The sequence below is a fragment of the Myiozetetes cayanensis genome, unplaced genomic scaffold, assembly GCF_022539395.1.
Source record: "Myiozetetes cayanensis isolate MyiCay16 unplaced genomic scaffold, myiCay2020 scf16, whole genome shotgun sequence".
Classification (NCBI taxonomy): Eukaryota; Metazoa; Chordata; class Aves; order Passeriformes; family Tyrannidae; genus Myiozetetes; species Myiozetetes cayanensis.
The window spans coordinates 106,879-127,175 of NW_026087270.1; the positions used below are offsets into that span (position 1 = coordinate 106,879).

General features: G+C 46.6%; 1 protein-coding gene across 1 annotated transcript in view; it reads left to right on the plus strand.

Annotated features, from left to right (window-relative positions):
• The window catches only part of WTIP (WT1 interacting protein), a 78,508-nt gene extending 58,715 nt beyond the window's left edge, over window positions 1–19,793 (plus strand). The window contains exons 4-8 of the mRNA XM_050311470.1: window positions 7,582–7,644; window positions 10,368–10,498; window positions 11,219–11,270; window positions 12,984–13,052; window positions 15,673–19,793. Coding sequence (XP_050167427.1) covers window positions 7,582–7,644; window positions 10,368–10,498; window positions 11,219–11,270; window positions 12,984–13,052; window positions 15,673–15,825 — 468 coding nt within the window. The 3' untranslated portion in view covers window positions 15,826–19,793. The remainder of the gene's footprint in view (window positions 1–7,581; window positions 7,645–10,367; window positions 10,499–11,218; window positions 11,271–12,983; window positions 13,053–15,672) is intronic.
• Window positions 19,794–20,297: the final 504 nt, after the last annotated feature.

Here is a 20,297-nt window from a genome sequence, read left to right on the forward strand (position 1 = left end):
AAATATCATGTAAAGAAATTTAAAAGAAATTACTGTTTTTCTTGGCAAAAAAGACTTTAAAATGTCACCAAAGCAGCCTGAATCTTAGATCTATTATCTATCCCTTTTTCTTTTTTTTTTTTCTCCCCTTTTTGATAGACTTTTGCTTTTTCTCTTGAGGTAATGAACATTATTGAGTGGGGGTCCAGTAGAGGTTAAGAAATGAGGGAATTTCCCTCGAGGGAGGAGATGAGAGGGAAAATGAACCTTGTGACAGATGTTACATTGCTTTAATGCACTACTGGAAGACACTCAGATGCTCTGGAAATAACCTATTAAAGACACCACCACAAGCTGCAGTGCACAGCATTAAGGTCATCCAAAACTTCTCCTTTTAAGATTTTCTCTTTCACTCTCTCACATGTAACGTTGCCAAATTTAATCATTTAGGCTGAACTTCTTCTCGCCAGGTTTTTGCCTCTGGCAGACTCTGCTGTCATTAGTTGCTGAAAGTTTCATCTGAAGCTGCTCATCCATTTCAGTGAGCGAGACTGGAGGGACTTTGCCCATAAATCCTCAAGGCAAAAGGCTCTAAAACCTTCATTTTGCACATGCCAGGCGTGCAGAGTGAGTTGGCACATCGCAAACCTCCTGGAGCCTTGGGGTGGCCCCTTCCTGCCCTCCCCAGCCCCTGGGAGGGCTGTGGGCCGGTGCCTCTGTGGTTCTGGGCCCTCCTTCCCTTCTGCAGGAGAGGCTGAGGCTGTGGCAGAAGCAGGACAAGCCCCCAGCCCCAGCAGTGCAGTGGCAGCCCTGCTGCTGCCTCTCCAGCCTTCCTTGTCCTCTCCATCCCATCCAGGGGGCTTTGGGATCCTCCTCTCCCCTGCCCCAGGACCGGGCCCTGCTCAGGACACCAGCTTGGGCTCCTGTGCACAGTGCAGTGTAAATACTAATGCTGATGAGGCTTTTCTTCTCAGTGTGTGCACGGGCTGTTTTCCAGTGTGGGAAATGGCCTGTGCCACGTGCTGGGGCCCCTGGCAGATAGTTTTTATTTAGTGTAATGGAAGCTGGTGTCAGCTGCGGTCACAGGTTTGATTTTCCATCTCAAGGAGTATAAATGTTTGGAGGTCCCCCTTGGGAGATGAACCCTGGGACTGGGGCATTAACCAGAGAGCTGCTAAGTGAGACTCAGAGAAAAAGAGACTTGGTTGAAAAGGTGAATAATTGAAGGTGCAGCTTGTGTCCATGTCAGAGCTGATGGGATTCACTGAGCAAACAGAGTTGTAGATAAGTGGGAGGATGTTCAGTTTAGGAGGGTTGCTGTTAAAATCCATGCTCCACTCAGAGAACAGCCGGGTGTTTATGGAGATGTTTAACAGTGATGGAATCAAACCTTGGAAGGGGATCTGCTGCAATATTCCCAACGTACAGAAGCATAGGGAGGTCTGTGAGTGTTTTCAAGGCCCAGATGGCTCTGTGTTGGGACAGGAGTTCCAGAGGGAGGCATCGGGAATGCTGAGTGTTGCTGTGCTCCCAGATCCTGTCACTGAAACAAAGGCAATCAGTTCACAGTGTTACTGGAACGGGGGCACGAGGGAGTGCAGTTCGTGTTCCTGCTTGTGTGTGTCTCCCTCCAGCCCCTCCCTACCAAAAACATTTGAATACTTCCCTTCCTCATTTTTTCCCAAGTTTGTAGTGTGCCAGTGGTCCTGGTTTTATTTGATAAATGAATGTGACATTAGTGATGATTGATCAGGGTGTTCTGAATTGAAGTGTGGGGTCAAACCTACAAATGGGCTTAAAATTCAAGTCTGAAAAGCACAGGCCCAGGTGACAATGGGATGAACAAAGTGCAGTGGAATATCAGTGTGTGAGTGAGGTCTGTGCTCACTGAGAGGACACTGCAGCTCCTGGAGTGGGTCACAGGCTATCGAATGAGCCACAGGAATCACTCTCTGGGACATGGCAAAATAGACAAGGAAACACAAAGATGGGTTTTTTCTGAGATGTATCACTACTGACTGGCTTTTGCAGCCATCCCACAGGTTACATTTGCTAGTGGAATGTTTGGAAGAGCATGTTACAAAGTCCAGTTGGTTCCATGCCAGACAGTCACTCCCCTCTTTGCTCTTGAGATGGTGATCCAAAAAGTCAGACTCTCCCATTTTTCTTAATATTGCATTGAAAAGTAAATTACAATAACTGAAGCACACTTAAAAGAACTCAAGCTCTTTCTAATTATGTGTAACTCCTGCCAAACACTTGTAAGCAGACAGCATTAATTTTTATTTTTTTTCTATGGGAGAGTTAGAAAAAAGTTCCATGTGAGAAAGTGGCGTGTTTCCACTTCAGTAACAAACGTGGGGTTTAGTTGCTGTTATGTTTTGAATGGAAATCTCTCAACAACTGTCAGGAATAAAGTGCAGGTTATTTTTTTCCAGGAAGGTGTAGGTACTTATGGAGACAGTTTGTTTCCCAGTGTGGATCATAAATGGTAGCAGTGACAGTGAATAACCCCCAGCAGGAGTGGGTGCAGTATGAAGTACTGTACAGTGGCAATCAAGGTAATAAATGTTGGGCTGTATGACATGATGCAGTTAAAGCTGTTGCTTCACTTCAGGTTTTTTTCTTGGTTATTGTCACTGCAAAGCTTCCAAGGGAGGTCTAGGTAAGAAAATCATAATTGGCTCTTAATTAATCAGACAGCAGCCTTGGTGAGTGCTGACACTCAGGGCTCTGGATGTTCTGCAGGATGTCAATGGCTGTTCCCTTCTCAGAGGCTGTAAAATGCTTGAGTGCTCGAGGCAGGGTTCTCTACCAGCTGAACTCTTGGGTTTGGGCAGAGTTTTGTGTGTGGCCAGACCATCTGAGGAGGGGATGAAGTCCCTCCTTGCCCTCCCCTTGTCCTTCAGACATGACAGAGTGGCAAGAAGTGAAGTGCTGTGTGATGTTTGCTCACTGGCAGCAAGACAGAGTGAAGCAACAAGGTATAAGAAGAGGTTTCCAGCAGATGAAGAGTAAAGTTCTGGACTGTTTTCCTTTTGTTAATCTCTCTCACCTGCCATAAGGCTCCCATATCTCTGAGCCTGAGAAGGCCCCATTTTGTCCAGTTCATTTTAATTGCTGCATTTAAATATGTGTGTAAAAAAACAACAACAAAACTCCATCTGCATGGAACCAAATTTGATATTTTCTCCCCCTCTTAATGCGATCCCATGAATTTCTTGCATTGTTGTAGCCCATGTACTAAGGGTCCCATGCAGAGAGCAAACAATACAGCAGTGAGAAGACAGATGCTCTGCTAATGGGAAACCAAGGAGGAGAGAGTCTGTGAGGGATTACAGGCAGCCTGGGGTTGGAATACATTATTAGCATAGCACCCAATTCAGAAATTAGTTTTCAGAATTAAATGCCTGAAGCATTTTGGCAAAAAAAAAAAAGAAAAAAAAAAACAAACTCCTTATCATCTCTCTCAAAAGGTCTCTTAAAGCATAAGAGAGCAGGGATCTCAAGTCTGGGCTGAGCAGGGGACTCTGCAGTGCAGCAGCAGGGAATTGTGGATTTTACAGCTTCATTCCATTGCCGGGGCAGCAGCTGCCACACCCACTGCAGTGTAACCCAGCTCTGCCTGCACGAACCTTCAGCAGGTCGGGAACATCCTCATCGAAGAAAGAGAACGGGCCTGACTGAGATTCCAGGGGCTGTTTCCAGGAAGGTTTTGTTTTGTGGAGTGCAGAACAGCAGGGAAGAGCGGCAGCCCCTCCTTGGGCACGGCCAGGCGTGTGAAGGAGAAGCAGCAACGTGTCTTTGCAAAGATCTGACTAAGGTAGAAGGTTTGGGTCCTGGAGCCTTTTTCAGGCTTTCATTCTTTTGTGAATGTTTCTCTCCTGAAAAATCACGATGAGAACATCAAACTTTAAAAAGACCCTGGTAGACAACCAAGGTTTGCTGAGGGCAGGCAGGAGAAATTGTTCCTCATAATACTTGGGATTATCCTCCATGCATAATTGTTCATTGTATGCTCAAAATTCATTGTTAATTTCTTTTAGATATATTGCACATTAGACAGAAGGGTTATAAACCCCAAGATTATCACAGGAGGACACTAACAGGCCTAAATATTCAGGACAGAAGGGGACTTGTTTTCCTCTTACATTGAAACAAAGACTCTTGGACAGGATCATTAGAGATTTTTTTTTTGCCTGTTTGATAATCAAAGTATATTGGACAGCAAACAAAAGAAATGTTCAGCCAGCCAAGGCTTCTACTTTATTTTTACTCTTCTATTTTAACATAATTAACATATTTCTCAAGGTTTATTTAGTTTCCCAGAGTCTTGTTTTATGTAAGTATCATTGGGGAGCTTGATTACAAAGTCTTGATTTGTGCATATAAAGTGAGATTTTATTACCCTGGGAGAGAAGTCAAGGACGAGGTAAATATGGGAGAAAACAGTTGAGAAAAAAATTAGGAAATCAGGAAAAATGATATGCCATCTCCTCCTCTTGCACTTGTTTTCTTTGCATCCTGGTGTAATAGGATTGTTCTCCTAAGTCACAGAAGGGAGAGTAAAGGGTGGCAACTTTTCAGCTTTGAATTTCCGAGCTGTTCTTTTTTATAACAACTCCTTTCGATGTTTTTATATGTGCTTAGTGAGCATCTGTAATGAATCTTAGGGAAAGTTCAAAATTACACTGGAGACTTGCACACGTTCCCTTCAGCTGGAGATTGGTCCCTATTTACAGCTCTGCCAAGAAAACACTGCTTTAAGAAGAGCCTGGCACATGTGAAACCCTTGTAGAGCTGGGCTGGGGTTGGTTGTTGATCGTTGCCATCCCAGATGACGCTGGACATGGGAACACCTCGTGAACAGGACACAGAGCTGGGATGTGGCCTCTGCACGAGGGTCCTGCCCCTCAGCCCCTGTTGCTTCAGTGTTTCACCTCAGCCTGTTTCTCACCTCTCCAGATCATGAGGGAGGGTTGATGTGCTCAGCAGCTCTTTTTTTCCCCCCTCAGCTGTGTCAGCAATAAAAAAGGCTGCGAGGCTGTGGGGTGTAACCTTCCCTCCTCCTGCAGTGCCCCCTCTGGGACCAGCGCTGCTCCCACCCAGCCACGCTGGGAACCCCTGTCAGGGAGCTCTTGGCGTGCTCAGAGACAATAAAGAGGCCACTCTGCTTTGTCTGCAGCTCCTCTCTCACTGCACACACAAGATTTGTGAAGGTTATTAATAATCAAGCGCTTCAAAGGCAGAGGTTGACAATTTTAATTAAGTATTTTAAGACTTTGTAAGCTCTGTTTCTGAAATGGAAAATTTAGCACAGCAGCCTTGTTTGAACCCCCCAAATTAGGAACAAACAGAAGTTGACAGGTGTGCTCCCAAAACATCGAGGAAGTCCTTTATTGGTCACCAGTGAACAGCGGTGTCCCCAGCACTGCCATCCTGTCGGCAGTAGGGTCAGAGCTGTTATTCCTTTCCAGCCCAAACAGATGGAAAACAGAAGCAGAGCTGAATCCAAACCCCTGATCTGACTGAACCAGGCCTCCAGTTTGTCTGGGATCAGTCCTGTGGTCAGAGAGAGGAGAGTGTGGTGGCAAAGGACGGCTCCCCGAGCCATGAAATATTTTATCACTGCTGTTAGACTTTACTGCCATTTTGCAAAGTCTTCTTGGTTGGGTAATCCAGTTCTGGATGTGTTTGACTAATAAGAATTCTCTTGTTAAAAACAAATCATGGTTTTAATTTAATAGGGTTAGTCATATAAAGCGTGATTTTGTGTCAGCAGAGCCTTTTTTTCTGACAAACAGTGTAATTTACGACAATCTAGTTAGCAATAAATGACATTAATCTGACCACTGCGCCATTCTGTTCCTGGGGAATAACGTTCCCTCTTAATCAATAGCTGGGTGAATGCTCCTTTGCATTCCTTATCAAATGACAGCCAGATGGTGCTGGTAAATTCATTCCAGCAGGATTGTAGAATTAGCTGGGTTTGTACTGTTGTTAATCCTCTGCTGTCTGTGCCACCAGGACCTGCCCACCTGTTTGCAGTGAGCTGCAGCTCCCAGCCCTAGGGAGCAGTCTGGCCAGGGGTTACTCAGCCACAGGGCAGCCCAGGAGCGTCCCAAGCAGTGAAGCCTTTTTTTCTGCAGCAGGAAGAAGAAGGGAAAAGCAAAGCAAAGCAGTGTCTTGCAGAAATAGCCAGCTGGGACTGCCCAGCTCAGTGTTTGTTCCTCAGCACCCTGGTCCCTCCTGATGAAGTTTTAAAGGCTGCAGGAGCTGTGTTCCTTAGGGCTGACAGCTGCCATACCATCATTTACGGGCTCCTGGGCCATCAAAGTGTCCACGAGACCTTTTCCTTCGTAATCACTTTGTTGCATAGCAACAATAATTTTGTCTCCAGCCTACTGATCCAACACAACGTGTAATCCCTCCACACCAATCAAAAAGGAAAGCATATGGCAGCTCTAGGCTGGGAACCACTGGCTTTTGAAGTGAGGGGCAGTTAATCCCCACTTACCCAGGGGGGGAATGGAGTGAGCCCTAAGCTCTGCTGGGGCTTGGAGGATGTTTTAGATGCCTGAGCCAATTAACCTGTGTTCTGGGAGGAGTCTGCTGCACACCCATCCTCCCCTTCCTCATCTTTTCTCTTGTGCAGCTCCAGTACATTGCTGGTGGGCTTTGCTGCAATAATCAGTCCTTGGCACAGGTACCACCCCTGTGCAGCGCTGAGATGGGGCAGCAGAGGGTGAGGGGAAAGCTCAGCCCCTGCAAGCACCAGTGTCAGAATTACATGGCTGGAATTCCTCAGGCCTCTTGCTGCTCCTAGGGCAGTGGTTTGGTAGGTCACTCATCTGACCTGATAACCTGGGTGGTGTTTTTATGCCCCTAAACTCAGGACTTTGGCATCTGAAACAGGATCTGCTTTGGGGACACGAGTGTAAAGTTAAGGTCAGAAACACTCAGGGAACTTTGAACAGAACACACAGAGCTTTGGTGCCACACAGGCAAAATATTTCCCCCCAGCATGGGCACAGGGTGGCACCTGGGCTTGGATCATCTCAGTGAGGTGTCTTAATGCTGCCAGAGTGTGCAGGGAGCCCGAGCTCTGAGTGCACTGCTAGATCTTCCCTGGGTAAAAAGCTTGGTACCCTCAGGGCAGCTAAATCCTCCCTAGGCCTGTCTTCATTTTTCTCACTTGCATCTAGCACTGAGTGAAGTGTAGGTCCAAAGTCTGAGGTTGCTAATTTGAGCAGGATTTGGGAGGTAAGTCCTGTGTTATTGAAAACAACCCCCAAAAGAGTCAATTCCAGCTAATTTCCACACATCAAACACAAATTTGCCAAACAGGCTTTACAAATAAAAATCAAAATAATATTGTCACAGTGGAAATGTCAGTGAAAGTATTGCAGTGGATCCAGACTGGTACCTGAACATGCTGTGAGAGCCAAGGGAAGGCTTCCAGGTCTCTGTCTCCCAAACCTCTGTATGGTTTGCTGTCATGTGCAGCACAGGCTGGAAAATAGCACAGCCTTCACCTAAAAGGTATTTCTGTGGCTAGAGGAGTGGCTACTAATAATCCTTTCTTTTCTATCCTTTGAACAGTATTCAGGTTTTCAGCAAACAGCAGACAAGTGCTTTGTGTGTGGACACCTCATAATGGAAATGGTAAGAGACCCAAATTCCTGCCACGGGGTAGCTCACTGTTCCTGGGCTTTGGGGAGTGTGACACTTGGTGCTTTTTCCCTACCCGGGCTGGCATTGTCCCTTCACTGCTGTCAGTGCAGTTTTTGAGACAGTAAATGAAAATGCCTTCGTGCTCCCTTACTGTTAAGTGCAAGAAGTTTGGCTTCTTTGCAACCTGAGATCATGGGAAGCTGCTGTCAGTTACAAAAAAGAAAAAAAGGTGGAATTTTAATAGTAAAGGGGGAAGGTACAGCACAACTTTGTATGAGAACATGGCAAAGGAAGACAGGTTGTGCTGTGTAAGGCTGTAGGTAACAGGTGGGTGGAATCTGGGCTAGAGTGGAGAAGGGCATTATCAATATTCCTGAGGTTTGTCGCCCACTCTTTGACTTGCTTTATTTACCCTCTGTCGCTTGCTCCATGTCATTTAAAATGCATTACTGCCACTGGGATTTGTAGGGAGCCGGGAGGGAGAGTTACTTTTGTAATAAAAAAAATCAGAGGGCTCCGGGTTGGGCCAGATAGCGCTGGCATCATTTCAGCGGGTGAAAGGAGGAAGAGTTTAGTCTGCTCTTCCTAGGCAGAAATTCCCAAACGAAATGAAGTGGCTTGCACAACACATCCTGTACATATCTATTTTCCTCTTGCTTTCAAGTGTGCATGAACCTCGGTGTGCCTTAGAGCAGTAACTGCTGCGTTGCACACACGGAGGTTCAGTAGGAGCTGGAACGGAGACTTCGCTAATGAGGATTCTGGCTCATATCCTGGCACCACTGGTTGGACAAGGATATTGTTCGTTTTAGCCCAAGAGCAAATTTCTGGGGTTGTGTCATGCTGGGAGGGGGAGGGGGATCCCGACTCGCAGCCTTTGAGCTGGCCCTTAATTGCAGAATCCCAGGCAAGAGTCCACAATGGCTCGTTGGTGCAGCTCAGTAGCTGGAAGCTTGGCAGGTGCTCGTCTGCCTTTCTCCCATCAGCAAGTGTGCTCTGGCAAAGGGAAACAGCTCTGGGAGCTCCAGGAATTAAACAGTGTTACTTGGCTAATTCCTGAGGGTTCCTCCCCGGGAATGCGGCCCAGCCGTGCCCCTGAGCCAGCCCGGGGCAGAGCTGGGGCTGGGCTGGGCTGGGCTGGGCTCAAAGCTGGGCTGGGCTCAGAGCTGGGCTGAGCTGGGCTCAGAGCTGGGCTGGGCTCAGAGCTGGGCTGGGCTGGGCTCAGAGCTGGGCTCAGAGCTGGGCTCAGAGCTGGGCTCAGGGCTGGGCTCAGGGCTGGGCTCAGGGCTGGGCTCAGAGCTGGGCTCAGAGCTGGGCTCAGGGCTGGGCTCAAAGCTGGGCTGGGCTGAGCTGGGCTGAGCTGGGCTCAGAGCTGGGCTGGGCTCAGAGCTGGGCTGGGCTGGGCTCAGAGCTGGGCTAGGCTCAGAGCTGGGGCTGGACTGGGCTCAGGGCTGAGCTGGGCTCAGAGCTGGGCTGGGCTGGGCTCAGAGCTGGGCTCAGGGCTGGGCTCAGGGCTGGGCTCAGGGCTGGGCTCAGAGCTGGGCTCAGAGCTGGGCTCAGGGCTGGGCTCAGAGCTGGGCTGGGCTCAGGGCAGCTGGGTGAGCCCTGGGCAGTGCCCCTGAGCCCCTGGGCTGCCCAGCCTGCACAGCAGCACAGCACAGGTGTGAGCAGTTTCTGGCCAGGAACAGGCTTGCAGGTCAAACAGAGTCTGGTGCCACTCAATGAACACAAAGCTACAGGGCTTCATTAGAGAGGAAACAAAGGTTACATTAAATTGGCTTTTTTTCCTATGTGCTACTACTTTATTTCCTTTTGATTTGATCTTCATTCATAAAATCATCTACAGGGCCGTGAGAGCTTGGGCTGTGAAGATTTTTCATCTTGAGCTTACTAGCATGTCCAAGCTGAGCACTGCTGCTAGCAGATGCTTTTGGAAATTACTTTCCAAAGGTGTTTTTTACACCTGAAGTGAATGGAGGTGGTCCTATAACCTGTTGAGAGCTGCCTGAAGATGATACTGTGTCTCACTCTTCCCAGGCACTTGTTTGTGGGCTTGGGGCATCCTCCTCGATGTCCCAGTGCCACACTGGGTGTTCCACACAAGGATGCCAGGAGGGAGGGGATCCATTCTGAAGTACCTCTAAAATGCAGTAGGGAAAGGCAGCATGGGAAAAGCCTGAGCAGGTGGATGAGTCAGTATCCAAACACATGGAATTTTATCAGAAACCAGTGGCCCTCTATGACTGAGTGATAACCAGTCAGTAACTGTGGTGGATTAGGATCTTTAATTAATAAAGGGACACCTCTTTAATTGCTTGTTATTTTACTTTTTGAGGTTGAACTATGACCAGTTTGGATTCTGTCTGTCACAGCCTGTTGAATTCTGTAGGCCATAATTTGTGTTTGGGATTTTCCAAGAAGTGGTCTGTGGAACCAGGTTTAATTTCCACTGACAGTCCTGGCCCTGCAGAGCTGAAGCTGATGGGCATTAGCCTGATTTTCAGCTCTCTCTCTTCACTGGGAGAGTACTGAAACCCACTGGAATAAGCAAGTTTGATTGTTTTAAGAGGCTCCTTGACAGATCTGCAGAGTGGTAATTTCATCCTGAAGTGCTTGTCTCACTGTTAATAGGAATGAGTGAGACACAGCAGTATATGGGGGGTGGAAATCTCATGTGCTCCTGCATGCACTTATTTTGTTGGTGGTTTCTTAAGATCTTACAGGCCCTTGGGAAGTCCTACCATCCTGGCTGCTTCCGCTGCGTGGTGTGTAACGAGTGTTTGGACGGAGTGCCCTTCACTGTGGATGTGGAGAACAATATTTACTGTGTCAAAGACTACCACACGTAAGTGCACACATCCTCTGCATGCTTGGGAAATTAGAGTCGGTCAGTTAGTGAGATATTTACTCCCATTTGCTCAGATGTCCCTCAACTGCTGCTTTTTGTGTGTGGCATTTGTAAAGTATTTTAAAGTTTATTAAAGGGCACTTCCTGGGCCCAGTGTGGCCAAGTGAGGCTGAGAATCAAGTTGTGTCAGAGGATGCTTTTCTTGGGGCCTGTTGTTTCAGGACTTGCAATACTAATTTTATCAGGCCAATTCTGCAAGTGGTGGAAGATCCTGCTGGCTGTTTGTGAGAGTTGAGCTGCTGATAGTGTGTGACACGAGTGTTAACCAAGACTGGACAGTGGACATGTAGTTAGCAGTCAGTGTTAGAATGATTTCAGCCTTTCCAGACAAAAGGTATTGAGGTTTAAGGGATTGCTTTTGGACTGCTTTCTGATCCTGCTCAAAGGCAGGATGCTCTCAGCTCCAGTCTACCAAAAGCTCAGCTTATGCAGCGACAGCAAATCACTGGAGGTCAGGAAGACCTAAGCTATAAAGCTGGGGCAGATCAGCCTCTCCCAAATCTCATTTTTGCTGAATACCATCAAACAATTAGAGGTGTTTCAAATCCTGTGCATCTCCATTTTGCCAAAAACAAGGAACCATTAGAATAGCTCCCTTGCTTCTACTTTTTGAAGAAGCTTTCAATGTGATCTGAACACTCTCTTCTTGCTCCCTAGGGTTTTTGCACCAAAATGTGCTTCCTGTAACCAGCCAATCCTCCCAGCACAGGTATGTGTTAGCATGCACTGGGTCCCTACAGGAAGCAGCTGCTGGCATAGGAACACCTTCTGAAAACACACCAGATGCCTTTCCCCCATCTTCCACTACATTAAACACAGTTCAGCAGTAAAGTCACTCCCAAACCTTCCCCAGAGGTTGTATAGTCACACCACTTATGCAGCACAGGACTTGGGATCTTTAGGGTTCCTTCCAGGTCCTAATTATGCTGTTGGAAATCTCATTGAATTGAAAACCCTGACTGGGGCTCCAAGAACAACCCAAGCAGTAAAGCCCTTGAAGAGACATCTGATGGTCACCCTGCCCCTGTGAGAAGCCCCCGCATTCTGTTGTCCTGGGGTGGCAACCAAAGTGCAAAAAGGCAGCAGCAAAGCTGGCTAAAATGGGAGGCAGGTGAAAGCTGCTTGCACCTCCAGCCCCAGAGATGTTAGCACAGTCAGACTTGTGCATTAAATGGGGCTCCCCTGTGCTCTGCTGGGGGCAGAACCCTCTGAGTTCCCATTGCTGAGGTCACCGACCAGCTCAGCTGTAAACAAGGGCCTCAGCACCCCCCTGCCTTTCCTCTTGCCGTGCTGATAGAGCCAGAGCTCGCCTCCTGGAAGCTGCTGTGCCCCAGAAAAGCCTGTGGCTGGAGCCTCCCACATGCCCACCTCCAGCACTCTGCGTGTTACCTGCATTTGTCATTAGTGTTTCTCTTCTTGGCCAGGTCTCACACAACTAAAAACCTCATAAGGGCTGGGCCAGCGCTGCTCGTTGTGGTGGTGGGTTGTGAGGAGGAACCCCCCTGTGTAAATGTCCCTGAATTTGGATCTTTCTTACAAAATAACTTTTTTTTCTTTTAAAGAAAGAAAGAAAAGGGGGAAAAAAAAGGCAGTTTTCCTGCTGACTCATGACTAGCAGGAGCCACTCCATGTTCTTTCCCAGAGAGGTTCCCTAGGTTAGTTCAAGTCTAGCAGTGCAGGTGCTGACTTGCCCAGCGCTTCTCTCAGACACAGTCCACGTCATATCTGCTGCTCTAACCACACCTGCAGCTGGAAACAAGGCAAGGCAACACTTTTAATGAGCTCTGGCTTCAGGGGCTTCAGAGTGGATCAGGAAGGGAGCCTGGGAGGTTACTAGGAGGGTATGGGCTGCTCTGCAGGGCCTGGGGCTCAGCCAGGAATTACACAACTCCCCTGCACCCACCCTCACGCTGAGGTTTTGGCCTGTGCAGGTAATTACCTGCCAGACTGGTATGTCAGTCCCTGGGGGGTGCACACAGTGACACGTGCATGTGCAAAAAGAGCTGTGCAGCAGAGGGTTTGAGGGGAGGACGAGTCCTGGGAAACCCACCGGGATGTCACCAGGAACAGTTACCCAATCAGCAGGTTTGTGACTGGTCACTTGTTCAGATCCTGGGTGCCCTTGGTAAATTATTTCATTTCAAAACTAATTTGTCCCTTGAGGATGAAGTTTTGGCTACACTTCCCAAATGAGTTCCCCAGCTTAGATGTGTCAGAGCCCCCCAGTGCTGCTGAGCAGGCAAAGCAGAGGTGCAGGGCCCTGCCCAGGGGATGGGACCTGAGGGGTGCCAGAGCTCTGCTGTGCAGGGGCAGAGAGGATCCCCCATGGGCACAGCTCTCCAGAGAGCCAGGCTGGGCACGGAGTGACCACTGAGAAACACTTTGGAGGCACCACCCTCACTTTGTCTGTGCTGCCCCCCAGGGCTCCGAGGAGACCATCCGGGTGGTGTCGATGGACAAGGACTACCACGTGGAGTGCTACCACTGCGAGGTGAGCTGGGCCCCCTGCCCTCCCCACCCGGCTCTGGGCGGGTGCCTGACCCACAGCTCCTGGGGGATGCCAGGGAGGAGGGCTGGCAGGGCTGGCAGGAGACTGGGGGTGGGTTTTTAACCAATACAATAACTTCAGAGCTGCCTTGGATTGGTTGGGTTGAGTTTTCTCAGTACTTCCAGATGGGGAGAGAGTGAAGAGTAGGTGCCAGTTCTCTCTTTCCTCATCTCTGGATACAGGTTGGAGGGCTCTCATCTGAGGAGACTTGAATTCACGGGGCCTGTGCAGGGAGGAACCCTGACTGGAAGGCTTTTGGGGGGATCTGATTTTTCCCTTCTGAATTCTTTACTAGAAAAGAGATAAGGATACACTGACTGTCACTTTTCTGGGAGTAGTTTCTTATTATGCAGAACATTTAAGCACGTGTTGTGGCAGATCAGTTTGTGGAATCAGTGCTCTTGCTTTGGAGAGGAGAGCTGAGTTCATCATGAGCTCTGCATCCAGGAACATGACAATCTAAGTTGGGATCAACCAAAAGCTTCCCTTTTGCTGTAGGTCTGGTGCTTGATATAACATCTGACTGTCCACACAGAGCCTGGCTTTCAGCACCAGAGGCAGCAGCGCAGCAATGCTGTCTTCACACACTGTCGTGCAAAAAGGTTTTACAAAGGGCCTTCTGATTGAGGGAGAAATAACAAATTTCAGGACATCCTGAAATGTTATGTCCCTAAATGTAAGGAAGACCCCATGCACTCAGCTGTCTTCTTCCAACAGAGACACCTGATACTCCATCCTGTTCTATTAATTTTTCAGGAGAAATGGGCCCAGGAAATGGAGGTATTTTGGAGAGCTGTACTTGCCTCCTCCTTCTTCCCCCAGCTATTGCTTTGTGCACGTCAGATGACAGCTCCCTCCCCTCCTCTCTCAGTCTATTGACTTTATAGCTAGAATGTCCCACTGGGGGTTTATTTTCAGTTCTGTTTCATTATTCATTTCCCCATTCTCCTTCCCATTTGAGGCAAACCAAGCTGCCTCCACACCTGCCCAGAGAGGCAGAGTGCATTTCTGTACCGAGATCAGGAGCTGGCCGTGTGTCAGCAGGGGCAGGTCACTGCTGGTAGGTCACAGCCTCACATCCTGCTGCCAGGCTGCACAGCCGGCCCCAAATGCTGCTGGACAAGTTAGTGCTGGTATTTTGAGGGATGCTGCAGTGACTTCTGTCATCCTCACCCGGTGGCCACACTGTCAGTGGTCAGGTTGGAAATTTTGCTGCTTTTCTGCATCATCTCGTTCTTGTGCAACCACTGCCCTTCTGCAGTTACACATCAGCACACCCCCAGTGTGCAACTGGAACCCACTGACAGGGTCTGTCCTTGCACAGAGGGAATTCCATGCTGGAAAGGCAAAAAGATATCAATACTTGGCACATCTGTAGGGTGTCTCAAATTGGTAAATTCTAATTTGAAATCTTACATCAATGGATATAAAATTATTACATAATATGTAGCAACACACAGAAAACTGCCTTGGCAGAAACTTCGATTTTGGCCTCACTAAAATAACACTCCAGTTTCAAAGCTCACTTTAAAACCCATTTTCAGCCTTATTTCAGCACTGTAAAATTTGAGGATTTAAACTTGAGCTGTGAAAGGTGAAAAATCATACTTTGTGTCCAATTAATAGCTTTTTCTTCACTTTAAGTCTAAAGTAAGCTATATGCCAAATTTTTTCCTTTTTTCCTTCTTTCTGTTAAGTGCATAGATACTTACTCAGAATCTCTGGTTTCTCAGGACTGGTCACAGCAACAATTTTTTAACGTATTTGAAACATCGAATCTGAGCACCAAATTTCCATGATTTTCAAATGGCCTCAAGATTGTAATGATGGCAGCTGAAAATCAGGATTGTTCCTATTGCAGGGTACAGAATAGTCAGCAGGCAATTACTGGGAGCTGCTTTTCTGTTTATCTCTGTTCCTTTTCTGTTGTTCACCCCCGTTGTCCCTATAGTTATGTGCCAGTCCCAGAGGGACCAGCATTTCCAGTAAAGTTGGATAATTGGCCTTGAAGTCTTTCTTTTTTTTAAATTCAAATTTAATTCCAAATTAGAGAAAGTGTAGTGCTGCTTCTCCACTCCTCTCATTCTCTGCTTGTGCTCTCCCTGCTCTTGTGCTGCACAATCAGCTCCTTCTCTGTTCTAACCCCTCCCAGGTTGTATTTGTCAGGGTCAGTCCTTGCCCTGCTTTTTGGCCAATTTGCATCAATATTTCTTTAGCTGAAGGAGAGACCAGAAGGGGAACAGTGGGGGGAGAAAGGCTGGGGGCTACTCTGGACTGCCCTCTTTGATTTCAGTGATGTTGGGGTGAGACTGTCAGGGTGATTGTCAGGGTGATTGTCAGGGTGACTGTCAGGGTGACTGTCAGGGTGAGACTATCAGGGTGAGACTATCAGGGTGATTGTCAGGGTGACTGTCAGGGTGATTGTCAGGGTCCCCCCACCCCAGCCTGGCTGGCTTTGGAGGCAGGCAGGGAGCTCTCAGGCTGTGCAGGCCAGGTCAGCAGGCTGTGAGGTGCCTTGGCTGACTCACTCCCTCCCTCACTGGGGGGTCTGTGTCTCTTCCAGGACTGTGGCTTGCAGCTCAATGACGAGGAGGGCCATCGCTGTTACCCCTTGGAGGGCCACCTGCTCTGCCACAGCTGTCACATCAGGCGCCTTAACATCAAACTGCCGTCACATCCACCTCCCAGCTACCCCATGCACGTCACAGAGCTCTGAGACATTGCCAGGCTCAACTGAAAGAGAAGACAAGTATCTAAAAGTGACTTTCGCGTTCCTTTAAAGATGAGATTCCAGTAATAACCACCTAAACCAGCTATTTATTTTTTGAATCAGAGGTGAAGGGTCCTTTTCTGATCTTGTACATATGCATTCTTTTATCTAGACGTTTTCACTGAGACACCATCTACTTGAACAAATAATTCACCACTAAACTGTAACTGTAAATGGCAGCATTCCTAAAACTATGGTACAAAGGGCTGTTCTGCACTCCCTACTCACTTCCTTCAGTGATTTCACCCGAGTGAGGAGTGGAGAATTACTTTCCAAAAGTTAGCACCTTATCATATTGCAACAGGCATGATAAGATAAATGCTAGCATTTTAGCTAGTTTTGGTGAATTCTGGTCTTAGAGAATACTTGGACTGCCAGCAGTAGTGGGGAGGAGGCAGGGGGGTGTTTGTAGCCAGGACAGGTTTCAGCACAGTTAAGGAACAGCATCCTGTGAGGCCAGTTCTCCATCCCACATCCTCCCACAGTCACCCAAAGACTAATTATTGGGCTTGTTCAAGGAATATGGCAAGCACTTCACGTAAAACCATGTTGGAGAGGATTATCTCCAAAAGGTGGGCACGTGCAGGGTTAGCAGTGGCAGGGTGGTACAGCCCCTGGAACTGCTGCCTGGTGGGTACAAGGTAGCCGTGGTTTCAAAACTCACTCAATCAACTGGACCATCTGGCACTTAGGAAAGATTTCATCTGTCAAACCTGTTTGTTGTTTAATAGGGTTAGCTGCCCCTTTCTATGCAAAAGTACATTTGTCTTTATACTGCTTGTTTTATACAAGACTTCATCTGTTACCAACTGCTTTCTGATTGTATGTTGAGACATCATTAAAGAAAGAGAGGGACAGTGGTTTTGTATTACCTTTTCAGCTTTGTGTTCTTCCTGGATTACTTTTGAACTGATTAGGGGGATTGTCTTCGTTGGAAAACAAAGTACAGTTTAACAGAAAGAAGAGTTTAGAGAGTCAGATCATTGAAACATTGGTATTTTCCAACAAGTATTAACTGTACATAGAATGTACACACTTCCATGTTTTGCATAAGCTTTTACAGTACCCTCGGAGCTCTGGGGGAAAATATATGTCTTCCATATAGGAAGTTAGATGAATCTTTTTTTATGGTTTGTTCTCTACCATGTGCTGATGATTTACATGCAAATCACACATCTGTATGTCTAAAAAATTCCTTGCATTCTCATGAGAATTGATCCAGCCTTCCTCAAGTTGCCATTTATCACTGCTGTCTTTAACTTAGTGTTCAAAACTGCAATAAAATAAAATTCTTCTGCTCCAGAGGAAGTGGAAATTCCAGAGCAAATTCTCAGCATGTGGAGATGGGGACGTTTCCCTGGCAGTTGTGCCCACGCTGAGAGCCGGAGCGGCGCGTTGGGAAACGATGCCGCGTTCAGCTCCTCGGGCAGGCTGAGGAGATGACTTCTTTGGCAGCACCAGGGCAGTTCAGTTTCTTATGCTCCATTGACTTCTTGAAAGCCATTTGTGGTGCTCTTGAAAAAAGCACAAAGAGCATCCAGTGGACACTAATTCCTAAGTGGAATAATTAACTCCCTTAACAGAACTTTTTGATAGTCTGGAATTTTCTTATGGGGGAAGTGGAGGGGGGGGGGAAGCAGGAAAAATTCCTGAGAACTACTTTTGTCTGTAAGTAAGGAACAAAAGGTACACTTCCTGAACTTTTGCCAGCCTTCCATTGGCCTAGATTAACCTGTCCTCCCTGAATGCTCCTGGGCAAGTCAGATGCTCCTTTAAAAAGTCATTTTCTAGTTAATAGATACCAGTTTAGAATTAACATATTTAATGTGAGCACCAGGCTTTGGAGGGATTGCAGTGCAATCAGTGCCCCAGAGGCCTGGCCTGCAAACCAGAAGCCAGTGGGTACATGTGCACTTTGCATTTGCAAACACTCCCTCTGTGTCCACAGTCAGCAGCCCAGCCTCAGGAGTGGAATCAGGTGTGCCAGCAACTGCTAGAAAACAGGAAAAAATTGGTTTACACTGGGTGGGATGACTAGGTGAGTTCCTTAAGGTTATTACAAACATGGAAGACACCAGAGCTTCAGGATAAACTTTTAGCATCAGCTGCAAGGCTTCTTCCCTTGAAGGAGGCTGCCTTGGCCCTCATGCAGCCTCAGGCATTTTCACTTGCTTGTCTTTACAGCATAGACTAAGGAACCCAAAATAAGCAAAGAATCATTAAAATGCAGAGAGAAGGTTTGTGTCTGTTCCTGGGAGTAAATCATCCCACAGTAGTATTTGCTGGACTGGAAAAGTGCTTTGCTCTACCAGGAGAGAAGCAAACCCCCCAAGCTGACAGTGGCCAGAGCTGGAGGTGACTGACCCTGGCCCTTGGACCTCTCAGGATCTTGCCAAGCACTTCACCTCCTTCAGGGGCAAGTTTCAGTTTCCAAAATACTTTCCAAGGGACAGCAAACTTGACCGTGTACATACCAGACCTTTTCTTTTTTTTTTTTTTTTTTGAAAATGATCATCCTGTAAAACAGAATAATATTTAACTTTATTCCCCATGTTGATCTGTGAGCCTCTTGTAGTTCTCCACAGCTCTGGTCTGGTAAGCATCATCATGGTTCAAACACCAAAAGGTAATATTTCAGTACAAGCAATTTGTTTAAAACCAGAAAGCAGCAGTTGTTGTTCCAGTATATTTTCTATAGACAGATGCCTTCCATTGCTGTATTATGAAGTACAGCTTTGCTTTTCCAGCATTTACTATAAAAGCTGGGGCTTGAATGAAATTTGCCAGTTTGGCTTTTTGGTTTGATTTTTTTTTTTTTTTAAATCAAAGAGAAAAATAAAATCAAACCTAAAATAACGACGTGCTGTACTCTTCAGTGCTAGTGGCAGTTTCTGCACATTTTACCTCCTGCCTGGGAATTGTGTAGATGAGAAAGCTTCTTGTGGTGATTTTCTTACGGAGTATTCTTACCTTAAATCAGTTCAACGCAGATGCAAAACTCCCTGAGTTCATTTCATGACGTGATTGTTCTTCAGAAGCCTTTGCTGTACTCTCAGATGTTTCCATGAAGTTAAAACAGTAACAACCTGTTCTCATTTGCATCAGGCTACACCTTTTCCCCGTGGCTGGGGGATCTCCCCAAGCCCCTGCTGCTGTGGGGATGCAGAGTCCCGTTCCAAAGAAAGGACCAAAATAGTCCTTTGCAAACAAAACAAAAGAATGCACTCAGATAACTGACCTGACCGAGAGGGTTTGTTTGGCTTTCTTTCCTTTCCCTTTCACTTGTGTGCACGTGTGTATATATTTTGTAAGGTGGAGCTTCAAAAGGAAAACATGGTTAGAGGAGCTCTTTAAGACCAGAAATTCCAGAGTAGTAAAGTAAACCAAAGCTCTAAAGGAGACAAAAGCTGCTTTCTTGTGTTTCAAGAAAAGTTTAAAAGTTTGTGATTCATCCTGTAACTAATGCCGTAACTAGAGTATATAATTTGACTTAAATTAAGTTTTCATTTGAGAAATATTTTCATTTTCTTTAAAAGAATATAGTTTTCTTCCAAGAACTTGGACCAACGTTGATTTTTATTTTGTAGGAAATATATAAATTCCCAGTTTGTATATCATGTAACTAGTTTACATGCTGAAAATATACATTAGTTTAACTATTTTTGTATATATATATCCTTGTAAAACCTTTCAATGTGCTTCTGTCTTTTAGTCTTTAGAATTACTTGTGGTTTTGTGTTTCAGTGTTTGATTCCCTTGATTGTTGAAGAAAAAAAATTGGGAAATGTAGATTTATTTATCTAAAGAAGAAGCTACTTGCTATCATCTTAAGTTATTTAATATTGAAGTCAGAAGTTTCATTTAACCTTAGATGCTATAATCTGCTTTTTTTCAATAAAGACATTTTGTAGTTATCTTTGGTTTTGCAGTCTGTCGCGTGTGTAAGAATTTTAGTTTTTTAAATCTAGGTGGGCACTAAACAATTTCCAGGAGAGCCTGGTATTGCCCACAGAAATGCCTGGCTGATATTAATTGATTGCAGCTGCATTCATCAAAGATTTTGGTCCTCCAGTGCAAGTGTTACTAATTAAGGTCTAAAATATGCCCACAGCTAACGTTCTGCAGCTGCACTTGGAAAGGAATTTAGCCACTCTGGCAAGTTTTAATTAAGCTTTAACCAGTCTGGCTAGTTCACATGTAGGACAGTCAGCAGTGAGGGACATTTGCTTTCCAAGACTTACCATTACTTTTTGGAGTGTTCTGAAGAGACTTGCCTGGACTGGGAGCTCACACAGCTCTAAGCACTTGGACCTTGGACCGGGGAATTTTCTCCATGTTCTCGCTAAGTCACAGGAATTCAGAAACTGGAGCCAGAGCTCTGATGGGATCAGAGAGATGCATTTTTATGTATTTTACCT